At 46.9% G+C, this 15479-nt stretch overlaps 3 protein-coding genes across 3 annotated transcripts; 2 read left to right on the forward strand and 1 right to left on the reverse strand.

Annotated features, from left to right (window-relative positions):
* Positions 1-1009: 1009 nt before the first annotated feature.
* Positions 1010-2294, forward strand: LOC147114425 (histone H1-like). Its single transcript, XM_085993917.1, has one exon. The coding sequence runs from the start codon at positions 1010-1012 to the stop codon at positions 1694-1696; it is 687 nt and encodes a 228-aa protein (XP_085850043.1). The 3' UTR covers positions 1697-2294.
* Positions 2295-8941: 6647 nt separating this feature from the next.
* On the forward strand, positions 8942-9393 carry LOC147114426 (histone H3). The gene has a single exon (XM_085992074.1). It carries the CDS (start codon positions 8942-8944, stop codon positions 9350-9352), a length of 411 nt encoding a protein of 136 aa, XP_085848200.1. The 3' UTR covers positions 9353-9393.
* Positions 9394-10202: 809 nt separating this feature from the next.
* Positions 10203-10601, reverse strand: LOC147114427 (histone H2A type 2-C-like). The gene has a single exon (XM_085992075.1). It carries the CDS (start codon positions 10590-10592, stop codon positions 10203-10205), a length of 390 nt encoding a protein of 129 aa, XP_085848201.1. The 5' UTR covers positions 10593-10601.
* Between the last annotated feature and the right edge of the window lie 4878 nt (positions 10602-15479).

Below are 15479 nucleotides of genomic sequence, written 5' to 3' on the forward strand. Positions count from 1 at the left end.
GTGGACCGCCTGGCTCAGAGTGCGAACATTAAGACTGATACAGTCTCTCTGCCTCTCTCTCTGGTTGCTGTCTCTGGGTGTTGAGATTGGAATGCACAGGACACCAGTTGCTCTGTTCTGTTCCTCAATTTCGGAGAGAGACAGAGAGAGGCTAGAGGGGCGGTGAGATCATCATTTCAATTTTCATATAAATCAAACATATTTCTGCCTGCGAACAATATAATACCTTCAAACCAGATATGAGTGAACACAGCCAGAGCTGTGATTGGCTCCTGCCCCTGAATCTGGGGAACAGACACTATGAGGAGCGCCGGCCTCAGAGTGTTTAACACTGACTGAGCTGGGAAGCTGCAACTAACCCCGAGAATCGGCAGCACAGGCCGAGCGGAGAGGAAAACCTGTCCTGTGAACTGTAAATCTGGGAACAGATTGTGCTGTGAATGAGCAGAGTGAACATTGTGTCAGCGAGTGTGTTAAAGGGGCGGGTGGGTTAGACTAGTGTCACTGTGTTTGTGTGTCCACTCTCATCGCCGGATTTCAGAGACCCTCTTGTGTAAAATTTAAAGATTTCCCTGTCATAGGATCGCCCTGCTCCCCTGCTCAGCCCTGAAGTGGGAATTAAACGTGAAGTTTTAGTTGATTTCAAATTTCAGTCGACAAACAGCGAACATTTCCGCGATTGGGTGAGAGAGCGCGATCAGTGCAGCAATGAAAGGGCTTTAAATCGAAATTGTTGTCTTGAATTCTGATGAAACTTTCTCGACAGCAAACATCCCAGTCTTCCAGACAGAAAGAGGCCAGTCTGGGAATGTGGAGTGCCCGAGTTTAATTGGAATCGGAGAGTTAATAAGGACAGAGAAACACAGAGGGGCTGGAGGGGCCGGGAGCTGACAGCAGGATGTCTCCGCCCCGTCCGCTCGCTGCCTATAAGTAGCTCTGTGCCGCCGCCTCTCGTCTCATTTCTGACCCAGCTCTGACTGTCAGAGAGATTTTCTACAGAGTCGCGGACATGACTGAGACCGCAGCCGCTGAAACGGCTCCTTCTGCCGCCGCCGCGCAAACCAAGGCTCCCAGCAAGAAGAAGAAGGCGGCTCCCCGCTCCAAGCCTGCCGGTCCCACGTTGGGCGAACAGATCCTCAAGGTTGTGGCGAGTGGCAGCGATCGCAAGGGGATGTCCCTGGCGGCGATAAAGAAGGCTCTGGCTGCCAACGGTGTCGATGTGCTGAGGCAGCGTTCACTGATCAATTTAAGTATCAAGAGGAAAGTGGAAAACGGCTTCCTGGAGCAGACCAAGGGCACGGGCGCCGCGGGCTCCTTCAGGCTCGCTAAGAAGGAACCCCAGCGGAAAGAGGGAAAGAAGGTGAAGAAACCAGCAGCCAAGAAATCTGCAGCCAAGAAACCAGCAGCCAAGAAATCTCCAGCCAAGAAACCAGCAGCCAAGAAATCTCCAGCCAAGAAACCAGCAGCCAAGAAATCTCCAGCTAAGAAACCAGCAGCCAAGAAAACGATCACCATGAAAGCAGCAACGTCAAAAAAGACAGCGAAAGCGGCGGCTGGGAAGAAGGCGGCGGCGAAGAAGCCCAAGAGCCACAAGAAGGCTAGAGGCGGAATGGTGAAGGCGGCCAAGAAGGTGGAAAAACCCAAGGCCAAGCCCAAATCAGCAAAGCCTCAGAAAGCAGCGCCCAAAAGAAAATAAAAAGGACAACTTGTAAACATCTGAACCCAAAGGCTCTTCTCAGAGCCACCCACGTCTTTCCAAAAAGAGCTGATCACGGAATCAGATTGTAGTGTATGTACCTTTAAGAGGAACTATGTTTTTGAAGCCCCTGTATACTGCAGTACCAGTAGTAACCACTCGTGTATATAAGCCTGTATAGCGTCTTGTGTAGTTAGTTCACCTCCAGACTTTGTTCAGTAAACACTTGCTAAATCAACTCCTGCATTCCGTGTCTCCATTAACACACGGATCTAACAGTGGCGATGAGTTAGAAACGAACTTACCTGCAATTCGGCAGCACCTCAAGGAGATCGCTTCCTCAGACAAAGGTCGAAGCCAGAGGCAAGAAAAAAGAAAGGGAAGCTGTGGTTTCACCAGCTAAACAGGCTGGTGGCAGGTAGTGCACTGATCCTTCCTGGGCTGCGGCGGGCTAGAGCTCGATCGGGTGGCTCTGCAACGGGGCCGGGCAGCGAGTTGGGAAGCAGAAGGAAGGAGAGAGAGAGGGTGGAGCACTCAGGGCGCGGCCGGTGCTGCAAAGCAGGTCGGCGTTCAGGCCGAGCAGAGGGATGGGAAAGTCCCAGAGAGTCCGCTCCATGACAGGAATGGTTCTCCAAGTAACGGAGAAACTATTGAAGAGATATATATAAAAATGTATTTTTTTAATAGAAATACCGCGAAAAGCTGCAGGTCGCAACGGGAACCGTGGAGAACAGCGGTGGCAGCAGCCGCAGAAACGCGTGGGAGGTGCCATTTTGATCCATCGGGGATGGAGGAAAAGCGCGGGAAGCGCCATTTTAGATTTTCCAGATGCTGAAGACTGGCAATATTACTGCTTTCGATACTGATATAGAATATTGGACCACATATGTGGAAAGAGTGGAGGTATATTGCAAGGCGAATGAAGAAGCGGATGATAAAAAGGCATCGGTACTTCTAAATCTGATGGGCGCAAGGACATACGGGCTGTTACAAAACTTGATTACTCCAGCCAAACCGATGGACAAGAATTTTAAGGAGATTGTTGATATCTTACAGGAGCACTTAAACCCAACACTGCTGCTGATAGCGGAACGATTCAAATTCTTCAGGAGGAATCAGCACAAGAATGAAAGTAATGCTGATTACCTCACCGAATTACGAAAGCTGTCAAAGCACTGCCAATTCGGGGCAGGACTGGCAGATTCTCTACGAGACAAATTCGTCTGTGGTCTCCTAAGTGAAGGAACACAGAAAAGACTACTTTCTGAGAAAGTTTTGACACTGGACAAGGCTTTCAGTGTGGCTGTATCATATGAAGCAGCAGCAAGAGGAGCTGCAGAGACACAGCAAAAGCCACAAGACTTCGGCACCCATGAAATGACACGGGGTTTCGAGAGATGTTATCGCTGCGGCAGATGCACCCATGACCAGAAAGACTGCTGGTTCAAGGACAAAGCATGCAGGCAATGCGGAAAGATGGGACACATTGCATGTGTATGCAGACCTGGAAAGAAATCCGCTGACAGTAAAAAGGTCAATAAGGAAAAGTACAGAAAGGTACAAATGATGACGGACAGTAGCTCCGAAGACCAGAAGAGCGATAGTGACTCCGGAAGCAAGAGACTAAGCTGTCTCAAATTACATAATGTAATTGCCAAAGAAGATTACCAGACCATTTGGGTTACCCTCATGATAGCGGGGTCCCCAGTCAAAATGAAGCTAGATGCAGGATCAGCTCTGACCGTCATGAGTCGATGGGATTATGAGCGGCTATTTCCCCATATACCTTTGAAAGACACATCCATTATCTTGAAGAAATATACGGGGCAGAAAGTATACCCCAGAGGGAAAAAAGGGGTGCCTGTTGTATACAACGGCAAAGAAATACAGAAGTTGTATTTATACGTTCTGCAAGATGGTGGTCCACCGTTGTTGGGATGTGAATGGATCAGAAAGATACGTTTAGACTGGCACTCCATTCAGGCACTGACGGTGACTAGTAAGAAAAAAAACGATGATGACGTCATACCTGGACAATTGAAAGAAATCTTGGCTAACACAAAAGAAGTGTTTCAACAGGAACTAGGAACCCTGAAAGGCACCACCACCTCAATAAAAGTGGAAGATGCGGCAATTCCCAAGTTTTTTAAGGCAAGGCCGGTGCCATATGCAATTCGAACAGCCGTCGAGGCAGAGCTGGAGAATTTGGAAAAAGCAGGCGTGTTATCCAAGGTAGATTGGAGCGAGTGGGCAACACCTATTGTCCCGGTCATGAAGAAAACGTTGAATGAAGATAAATCTGAAGAACAGAGAAAAATTCGCATCTGTGGGGACTTCAAGGTGACTGTAAACATGGTTCTTCACATGGTACAGTATCCTCTTCCGAGGATAGAAGATATTTTCACCTCATTATCCGGAGGGAAACGTTTCAACAAAATTGACTTAGCACAGCCATATCTACAGATGGAGGGTGAGGAGGCCTCTAAAAAGTATCTCACGATAAACACACACAAAGGCCTGTACCAGTACAATCAACTGGTTTTCAGAGTGGCATCAGCTCCGGCTATCTGGCAAAGAGCTATGGAGCAAGTGCTGCAAGGGATTCCGGGAACTCAATGCTACCTAAACGACATCCTTGGAACAGGAGAAAACGACAACGAGCACCTTGCCAACTTGGAGCAGGTGCTCACAAGGCTGAGAGAACAGGGCCTACGAGCAAATCGCCCCAAGTGCGAATTTTTGCTGAAACAAATATCATATTGTGGCCATGTCATTAACGAAGAAGGGTTGCATAAGTCACCTGTAAAAATTGAAGCGGTCGTAAAGGCCCCAGCGCCTGAAAATGTCTCACAACTAAGGTTGTTCCTGGGATTAGTAAATTACTATCATAAATTTTTACCGAACTTGTCGATGGTTCTGCACCCTCTTAACGCAGTGCTACAAACGGGAGTAGTTTGGAAATGGAGCGAAGACTGTAAACGTGCCTTCCATAAATGCAAAAGCTTGATCACGTCCAGGGAAGTGTTGGCTCATTACAACCCATCACTGCCAATCCGACTGGCATGCGATGCATCCCCTTATTGCATAGATTCCCTGATGGCTCGGAGCGGCCGATAGCTTTTGCGTCACGCTCATTGAACTCAGCTGAGCGTAACTATGCCCAGATCGACAGGGAGGCACTCAGCCTGGTGTGGGGGGTGAAGAAATTCAACCATTACCTACACGGACAAAAGTTTACCTTGTTGACTGTCCATCAACCCCTCATCTCCATATTCAACCCTAAAAAGGGCGTTCCCATTATGACAGCGCAAAGGCTACAGAGGTGGTCCCTTTTCCTAGGAGCACACCAATATGACATAGAATACAAAGGGACAAAACAGCATGGGAATGTTGACAGGTTATCACGCCTACCGTTGCCAACGGTGGAAGAGGCACCTACAGTGGACCCAGTGGAGATGTTCCACTCGACCATAGTGGAATGTCTACTGGTGACAAATTCTACCATTGAAAAGGAAACGCGAAATGTCCCGACTCTCTCACGAGTCTACGATTTAACCGTGAAGGGATGGCCAGCACATGGCGAACCACTGTTGCCAGCATTCTCGCAAAGAAGGGAACAGCTGTCAGTGTGCCGAGGAAACTTGATGTGTGGATCCAGAGTGGTGATCCCACCCAAACTCAAGGATAGAGTGCTAAAGGAGCTACACGAGGGGCATCTGGGTGGAGTGAAAATGAAGAACTTAGCCAGAGCGTTTGTGTGGTGGCCAGGTATCGATGGAGACATCGAAGAAATGACCAAGAGCTGTCTAGGATGTGAGAAGGTCCAAAATGCCCCACCACAAGCCTCTCTACATCCATGGGAGTGGCCCTCATCTCCATGGCAAAGGGTACATATCGACTTTGCTGGTCCATTTATGGACTCAATGTTCTTAATCGCAGTGGATACACACTCCAAGTGGCCGGAGGTAATAAAGATGTCCTCCACCACCACGGAAAAAACCATCACAGTATTAAGGACCATATTCGCCAGGAATGGGCTGCCTGAACAGATCTGTTCTGATAATGGACTGCAATTTGTATCCGAAGAATTCAGGAAGTTCTTAAAAAACAATGGGGTTAAGCACTACACGTCCGCCTCATACCATCCCGCCACCAGTGGATTGGCTGAAAGGTTTGTCCAGGCCTTCAAGAAGGCCATAAAGGCCATGGGTAATGAAGACATAAATCTACAACATAAGGTAGATAAATTCTTGTTTGCATACAGGAATGCAACACATGTGGTTACAAACCAAACCCCTGCCATGATGTTTTTCAATAGAAGCCAAAGATGCCGGCTGGATTTGGTCAAGCCAAACGTCAGAAGGGACGTTGAGAACCGGCAATTCCAAAGCATGAATGAACGGCCAACTAGAACCTTCCAGTTAGGTCAACCAGTTTTGGCCCGGGACTACCGTACCGAGAAATGGCAGCCTGGAACTATTTGCACACGACGAGGACCGCTGATGTATACCGTGGACATTGGAGAAAGCATAATAAGGCGCCATGCTGACCAGATCATAGAGTCATCCGAAAAAGGACAACCTACACCACAACTCTATATGCCTAGTGATTAAGCAGAGATACCCATAGTATCTACCTCCGATCCGGTGATACTGGAACCAGATGAACCCGACACTGGCATTGAAGCCAAATCGACCTTGCCAAAAGAACCTACTACACCACCGAGGCGTTATCCGGACCGAGTCAGGAAGCCTCCAGAGAGACTGAATTTGTAATTGATTAACTTCAGCAAATGTGTATATTACTGTTCTTGTAAAAATGTTATTTAATGATTACTTAAAATGTTATGTACTATTTATCAAAAAGGGGAGGAATTGTAGTGTATGTACCTTTAAGAGGAACTATGTTTTTGAAGCCCCTGTATACTGTAGTACCAGTAGTAACCACTCGGGTATATAAGCCTGTATAGCGTCTTGTGTAGTTAGTTCACCACCAGACTTTGTTCAATAAACACTTGTTAAATCAACTCCTGCATTCCGTGTCTCCATTAACACACTGATCTAACACAGATGATCCATGTCGCGGGGCCGGGCTCAGATTCCCGATTGAAATCATTTCAAATGAACCACGGCTCCCTGGTGACTCGCAGACATTCGCTGCACCCACCCCTGCTCCAGTGTCTGCAATAAAACACAGAGAATGGGAATTCCGGGCCGGGCCTCACTCGAACTGGGGGTGGGGTGTTCGGCTCCAGTCTCAGGTTATGGTCATTTTCAGGGGTTCACAGCTTCAGGGTGAGACGGTGACACTGGCGGAGATACCCCACGTCACAACTCAAACCCCAACACCTGAGATTCTCCAAATCACCTGGAATAAAGTGTTTGTAAACTGCTGAACCCGCCTGTGAGGGGAGATGGAATAAGGTCAGAGATTGACATGGAAGGAGACGGGATGACTTGTGATCGAAGGGACTGTATATAGGCGGGAATATTACTGATAGTTAATTGTAACAGGACCTTATTTAAAAAGCTTCTGGTTTCAGGAAACCCTTGAATATAAAGTCCGACTCTGTAAGGGTTTGTGCGGAGCGCTGGGTTTCCGTTCTACTGTCGATAAACGGTTTGAAATTGGCGGTTGCAGAAAGCTGGAGGTGGAGCTGGAAGATCAGAGGCCGCTCTCTGCTCTGTCTGTCACTCTTGAAATTGTCTCCTCCCCTCCAGCTCTCTGTTCAATCTCTCACTCTGTATCCTCCCCTCCCCGCCTCTCTCACTCTGCGCTATCTCAGTCAGGTCGGAGTCGGCTGTATATAAGAGCAGCCAGAAGCCTTTCGTTTTTCATTCAGCAGAAATTTGACTGAAGAATCATCATGACTGGACGCGGTAAAGGAGGCAAAGGACTTGGCAAAGGCGGAGCCAAGCGACACCGTAAAGTGCTCCGTGACAACATCCAGGGCATCACCAAACCAGCCATCCGCCGTCTGGCTCGCCGTGGCGGTGTCAAGCGGATCTCGGGTCTGATCTACGAGGAGACCCGCGGGGTGCTGAAGGTTTTCCTGGAGAATGTGATCAGGGATGCGGTCACCTACACTGAGCACGCCAAGCGCAAGACGGTCACTGCCATGGATGTGGTGTACGCTCTGAAAAGGCAGGGCCGCACTCTCTATGGATTCGGCGGCTGAACAACTCGACTCTTTTTACCAAACACAACACAAAGGCTCTTCTAAGAGCCACCCAACGCCTCACAGAGAGAGCAGTGACCTTGCGACGGGAGCGGGGTTAGATTGTGGTCAGAAATAGATTGTAGCCAGAAATATTAGAAACGGATTGCGCTGCGTTGTGGATTTTGGAATTTCCGAATTTAGCTTTCGGTAGCACCAAGGTTCGAGAGAGGTTTATTTGCCCAGACGGCACATTCTCTCCTCAGTGAAAAGCCACATCACATCTATACATTTGTTCATTGTCTTGTACTGTAATGATTATAATTGTAATAATTAGCAGGCTGGTCGGGCCTTCGTTCTGTTATTCTGCGTTCACCGTCACACATTCCTTGCGCTGTTCTATGAACAGGTTTAATTTGTCAGCCTCTGAACTGTAACCGGCGGCAATAAATCTCCATTCAGCAATCTAAAATGTGCCGAGTATCAGATCTCTCACTGCGCAGTTCCCGAATGACAGATTATTGGCCAAGCCCTTCTCACAGGCTCCACGGGGACAGAGAGAAGCGACTGATTTCTGATCCTCTCCCCTGAAAGCGGCGGCTAACCTCACAATGGGACGGGCGGAGGGAAATTCTGAATGGGCTGGAGAGGAGAGGTGAGAGGAATCGAGTGGAAGAGCGGGAGATTGGCGCGGGTCCCTTTCCCCGCTCCTGTCAGCATCAACAGCCCAGAGGGAGAAGGGCCCTAAAGCACCAAGCCCAAGAAGGTACATTTAAAACCTTCAATGATTCCGGCAATGATCCTTTCAATTTGTGCAGGATAAAATTGATTTGTGTCAAAACGGTTATTTCCTGCACTAAAATTGGCGGGCCTTTTGAAATGGGCGATTAATCCCAGCTCAGCCAATCGGGGTCTGAGAGTCCAGCGTTTCATTGACTGGTCAGAATTGGGATGAAAGTGTCTGGGCGCCGGTCTCCAGCCAATCAGTGCTCGGGGCGGTACCTCACTGAGTATAACAAGGCGGACACACAGCAGATTCCGCATTAACAGTCTATGTGTTCCAGATTGTACTGAGATCGGTTCAGAAAATGGCCAGGACCAAGCAGACAGCGCGCAAATCGACCGGAGGCAAAGCTCCTCGCAAACAGCTGGCGACCAAAGCGGCCCGGAAGAGCGCTCCAGCCACGGGCGGGGTGAAGAAGCCCCATCGGTACAGACCCGGCACTGTGGCTCTGAGGGAGATCCGCCGCTACCAGAAATCCACCGAGCTGCTGATCCGCAAACTGCCCTTCCAGCGCCTGGTGCGGGAGATCGCTCAGGACTTCAAGACCGACCTGCGCTTCCAGAGCTCGGCCGTCATGGCCCTGCAGGAGGCTAGCGAGGCTTACCTGGTGGGGCTCTTTGAGGACACCAACCTGTGCGCCATCCATGCCAAGCGAGTCACCATCATGCCCAAAGATATCCAGCTGGCTCGCCGCATCCGCGGGGAGCGCGCCTAAACTCACTCTGCCCGGCTACAGACTTTAGCACCAGATACAACAACGGCTCTTTTAAGAGCCACCAAATCAGCAAAAGAAAGAGCTGCGATCGGCGCAAGGCAAATTGGTCTGTGCACACACCGTGCAAGTCTTGTGTTAATGTAACTGGGGATTTATAGTGGGGGCAGTGAATATCTGAAGGTGCGTTTATGATCTAGGTTGAAATGTGAGTGAGCTGCCCAATAGACTGAATGAACACGCCCAGTGTGAGTCGGAAACTATGTAATTTCTGATAGTAAATTGATCCAACTTCACATACTGGGATAGATCCGAGAGAACGAGGTGCCTGAAGTCTGACACTCACCTTTAAAGCCAGCTCTTAATGCGGGAACAGGCGGGAACTTTAGTTACTATTGGAAATATTTTAAATTAACCAGAGCTCCAATTCTGGTTCGATTCTGCCAAATAAAAGGGGAAATGTTTGTATGGTTCCGGATGTATATATTTCTCCCTATGGAATTATTGTCCCAACAACGAACGGTAAGCCCATCCACCGCTCACTCAATTTCTACTCGGTTCTAAACATCCGTTCATATTCGGCTCTCCCAATAACATGTTCATTGAGTGCCGGTCTCACGTTCAGGTTCCGTGTGTTTTGTTTTACTCTGAAGCCAGACCTTCTCTATATTGAATCACCGATCTGAATATTCGCTCACAGCAAGCCCGCTAGTGTTTGTACATCTAGATTTCTACATGCTCGACAGTGTCCTGTTTATAGCCGAATATGTTTGAACAGTAACCAGCTCTTTCACAGATAAAGTGGGTGGCTCTGAAAAGAGCCTTTGGGTTATTAGATCGAATCTTGTCCGCTTTACTTGCTCTTGGAGCTGGCAGTGCTGGTTTTCTTGGGCAGCAGCACGGCCTGGATATTAGGCAGCACCCCGCCCTGAGCGATGGTCACCTTTCCCAGCAGCTTGTTGAGCTCCTCATCATTGCGGATGGCCAGCTGCAGGTGTCTGGGGATGATGCGGGTCTTCTTGTTGTCGCGGGCCGCGTTGCCGGCCAGCTCCAGGATTTCAGCGGTCAGATACTCGAGCACAGCAGCCATGTAGACCGGGGCTCCGGCACCCACACGCTCAGCGTAGTTGCCCTTTCGCAGGAGCCTGTGAACACGACCCACAGGGAACTGTAGTCCGGCCCGGGATGAGCGAGACTTAGCCTTGGCCCGAGCTTTACCGCCGGTTTTTCCTCTTCCAGACATTTCCACAATTCACTCCTTGAAAGAAAGAATGAAAATCTCCTCCCATATCTGCCCTTCTTATGCCTTCTGGAGGAATGCAGAGAGCGTACTTGTGATTGGTCGCTCTGTGGTGAATTTCATTGGTGCTTTCCGGTGACCAATCACAGTCTGCTTTTCCCGCCAATCAAAACAGGGCGGCAATAACTGCCTCAACATTCAGTTCGCCAACGATATTTTAATTTCAAAAAGCCCGCCAATATTTTCCTGAATAAATTTACTCATAGCCAAGGAGTTCCAAATAATTCCTTGTGTCTTATTCCATCTCATCCGTGCAAATTCTAGGCTGTTACAATCAGGATTAATTCCGGGTTCAATATCGAAACTTCACGGGCGGGATTAAATCCCCATTGATTCTGTAACGGGACACATTCCTGCTCAATCTTTGTAAAAGTGAGGATTCAGATTATCGATCGATCCTTTGCACAGGCGCTGCTGCAGGAGTGAAACTAGATCTGGGTGTCCTGCTGTGAGAAGAGAAGATGGACAGAGTGATCAAACTGACCCCGTTCTGGTCTCTAAGAACCCCCATTCAGGGTTGTTACAATGCAGGAATTCTCGGGTTAATAAAATGATTGACCACAACTGGCATTGAAAAAATGAAAATGTTTTTATAGAGATTGAGGTGAATGAAATCAGAGTCTCCTCTCGAAAACAAGCTTTTAATTCGTCGGAAGGCGCTGCAAGTGAACGGGTCTGAGAGTAAAGGGAAAGAGCGATCAGGGACCGTGTTTGTAGTTTACTGGACGGGAAATACAACAGCGACACTAAGGTCGATCCGGTCAGCGAAACTGCTTATCTGAAAAGACAAAACTAAATCTACAGCTGGAACTTTAAACGTTCCCAAACACACTTGTTACGGAAATAATTACAGTAAATTGAGCCTAAAGGGAGATGTGTTTGTGTAGCTCTTTCAGAGAGATTGTGGGTGGCTCTTAAAAGAACCGTTGCGTTTTGGGTTTGTTCTTTCAGGACAGCGTGCAGTTTTACTTGGAGCTGGTGTATTTGGTCACCGCCTTTGTGCCTTCCGACACGGCGTGCTTGGCCAGCTCCCCGGGCAGCAGCAGGCGCACGGCGGTCTGGATCTCCCGGGAGCTGATGGTGCGCCGCTTGTTGTAATGGGCCAGGCGGGAAGCCTCACCCGCGATGCGCTCGAAAATATCGTTCACAAACGAGTTCATGATCCCCATGGCCTTTGAGGAGATGCCGGTGTCGGGGTGAACCTGCTTCATCACTTTGTAGATGTAGATGGAGTAACTCTCCTTCCTCGACTTCCTGCGCTTCTTGCCGCCCTTCGCTGCCGGTTTAGTGACCGTTTTCTTGGCGCCCTTCTTGGCAACTGTTTTCTTTTCATCAACCATTCTCAAACTCGAATTCAGGAACAAAATGACACAAACCCGCTCCGCGCTCGGAATAAATAGGCAGCCCCCACAGTCCTATGCTAATGAGGGATGGGTGAAGGCAATGGTTGTGATTGGCTGGTGAAGAGTGATGTGAAATGCCATTGTTCTGCATCTCTCTGATTGGCTTCTTTATGTATCCAATCAGATTGAGCTTTTGTCACCAGCACGCCCCCTGCAGTCAGAAAGGTCATTGCAAGTGCATCTGTCCATTCACCATTTCCCAGACCATTATCCAGGGTCCCAAGCACTTCTTCCGGACGAGACAACAGTTTAGATGTACTTCCTCCAACCAGTGCACTATATTCACGTCTTGCGGTGTGGTCTCCGCCAATTTAGTTCAATATCTGACAGTCTCTAGTACTGTGAGTGTGTGTATTGGAATAGTTCTGTGTTATTCAGTCTCTGGTGATTTATGTAAGTGTGGGAATCATTCTCAATCTGAATCTCTGTTACAGTATGTGAGTGTGGGATCCATTCGTTTCCTGTCCGTCACTGATACCATGTGTCAGTGTGGGATTCCATCTGTATCCGTCAGACTCTGGTACCGTGTGTCAGTGTTGGGATTCATTCAGAATCTGTCATTCTCTGGTACTGTACGTGTGTGTGATATTAATTCTGTATCTGTCTGTCACTGGGATGTGCGAGTTTGAGATTCAGTCTGTATCTGTCATTCACTGGGATGGTGTGCATGTCTAAGATTAATTCTGGATCTGTCAGTCTCTGGTACTGAGTGTAGTGTGGGATTCATTCTGTTTCTGTCATTCACTGGGACGTTGTGCAAGTCTAAGTCTAAGATGTCAGTCTCTGGTACTGAGTGTGAGTGTGAGATTCATTCTGTATTTGTCAGTCTCTGGGACTGCAGGTTAGTGTCGTATTAGTGCTGAATCTGTCAGTCTCTCGTACTGTCTTTCACCGAAGAATTCCGCATGTATCTGCTACTTACTCGGTTTATGAATGTGGGATTTGTCCTGCATCTGTCAGACGCTGGCACTTGATGTTAGTTTGAAATTAATTCCATTTCTGCTAGTATCTGCTACTGTATCAGAGTGTGGGACTGAATCTATCTGTAAATCAATTGTACTGCATGTGATTGTGGACTCATTCTGTATCTGCCAGGCCCTATGATGCTCTGTGTTACTGTAAGATTCATTCTCTCTCTGTCAGCCTCTGTTCTGTATGTGCTTGTTAGAGTAATTATATATCTGTCATTCTCTGGTGCTGTATATGAGAGGGAGATTCATTCTATAACAATCAGCCTTTAATGTGGGGTTAATGGTGTCTCTATCATTTTCCTGTACTGTGTGCCAGTCTGTATTAATTCTGGGTCTGTCACCGTCTGATACTCTGTGTCAGTGTGAGATTCATTCTCACTCTCTGCCAATCTGATATACTGTATGTGAGATTGAGATTTATTATATATCTGTCAGTTTGGGATTTATTCTTTACCTGTCAGTCTCTGATACTGTATGTGAGAGTTAGATTAATTCTGTCTCTGTCACTATCTGGTGCTGTATGTGAGTGTGAGATATCTGTCAATCTCTGATACCATATGAGAGCATGAGATTAATTCTATACCTGTCAGTCCCTGATAATCTGTGTCAGTGTGGGATTGATTCTGTGTTAGTCAGTGTCTGATACTCCATGTGACAGTGAGATACATTCTGTATCTCTCAGTCTCTGTTATTATGTTTGAAAGTGAGATCCATTCTGTATCAGTCAGTCTTTAATTCTCTGTATCAGAGTGGGGATCATTGTGTCTCTCTCATTTTCTGGTACTGTATATGATTGTGGGATTCATTCTGTACCTGTCTGACTCTGATGCTGTTAGTGTGAGATTCATTCTGTATCTGTCAGTCTCTGATACTGTATTTGAGACTGAGCTGTATTCTATATCAGTTAGCTCTGGCACGGCAGAAGAATTTGGAAATCATTATATAACTGTCTGTCTCTGATACACTATGGGAGAAATTGATTTATTTTCTGCCTGTTAATCTTTGGTATCGTATGTGATTGTTATATACAATCATTATCTCTTAGACTTTGATACACTTTGTCAGAGTTTGATTAATTCTGGATTTGTCTGTTTCTGGTTCAGTATGTGACAATGAGGTGCATTCAGTATTAATTATGTGTCTGTCAGTCTTTGGTACTTTGTGTGAGAATGAGAATCATTCTGTATATATGTCTCTGATACTCTTGTCATTGTGCATTTGATTCTGTATTTGTCAGTGTCTAGTACTAAATGTGACAGTGAGGTACATTCTCTGTCAATCTCTGGACTTTGTGTGAGAGTGAGATTCATTCTGTACCAGTCAGTCTTTAATAATCGGTGTCAGTGTGGGATTCATTGTATCTCTATTATTTTCTGGTATTGCATGTGTGTGGGGGACTCATTCTGTGTCTGTCACACTCCGATACTCTGTGTCAGTGTGTGATTCAACCTGCACCTGTCAGTCTCTGGATGGTGAATGTGGGTTTCACTCTGTACCTGTCAGTTTCTGATGAGAGAGTGTGGGTTTTTCACTGTAACTGTCAGTTTCTGATATGTGAATTTTAGGTTTTACTCTACCAGTCAGTCTCTGATATGTGAGTGTGGGTTTTATTCTGCATCTTCCAATTACTGTTCTGTGAGAATGGGTTTTATTCTGTTTCTGTCTGTCTTTGGTTTGTAAACGTGGGTTCTATTCTGTACCCATTGATCTCTTGTATGCTAGTACTGCTTTTATTCAGAACCAGTCAGTTTCTGATAGATGAGAGTGGGTTTTCCTTTCTATCTGTCAATTTCTGCTATTGAAAAAGTGTTTACTCTGAATCTGTAAGTTTCTGGTTTGTGAGTGTGGGTTTTTGTCTTTATCTGTCAAACTCTACTATGTGAGTGTCTTTTTCACTATCTTCTTTTTCTGCTATGCAATGTTGTGTTTTTTTATGCACCTATCAGCTTCTGGTAATTGAGTGTGGGTTTCTTCTGTATCAGTCAGTCACAGTTGTGTGAGTGTGAGATTATTCTGTCTCTGTCAGTTTCTGATATCTGAGTGTGTGTTTTTCTTTGTACCTCTCAGTGTCTGGTTTGTTAGGACGGGCTTTATTTTGTACATTTTTGTTTCTTATATGTGCGAGTGGGTTGGAATATGTACTTTTTAGTCTCTGTTGAATGAGTGAGTATTTGAATTAATACCTACTAGTTTCTGGAATGTGTGTGTCAGTTTTACTCTATCTCTTCGTCTATGGTATGTGAATGTGGGACTTACTATTTATCTCTCAGTCTTTGGTGTGAGTGTGGGTTTTACCGTGTATCTGTCTGTCTCTGTGAGTTGAGTGTGGGTTTTACTCTGTAAATGTTATATTATGGGATGTGTGTTAGGTTTTTCCCTGTAAATGTCGTTATCTGTGGTGTATGGTGGGGTGTTTACTCTGTATATGTCATACTCTGGGATGTGAGTGTGTGTTT

The sequence above is a fragment of the Somniosus microcephalus genome, chromosome 7, assembly GCF_052327205.1.
Source record: "Somniosus microcephalus isolate GS21.2 chromosome 7, FLI_Smic_1.0, whole genome shotgun sequence".
NCBI classification, from domain to species: Eukaryota; Metazoa; Chordata; class Chondrichthyes; order Squaliformes; family Somniosidae; genus Somniosus; species Somniosus microcephalus.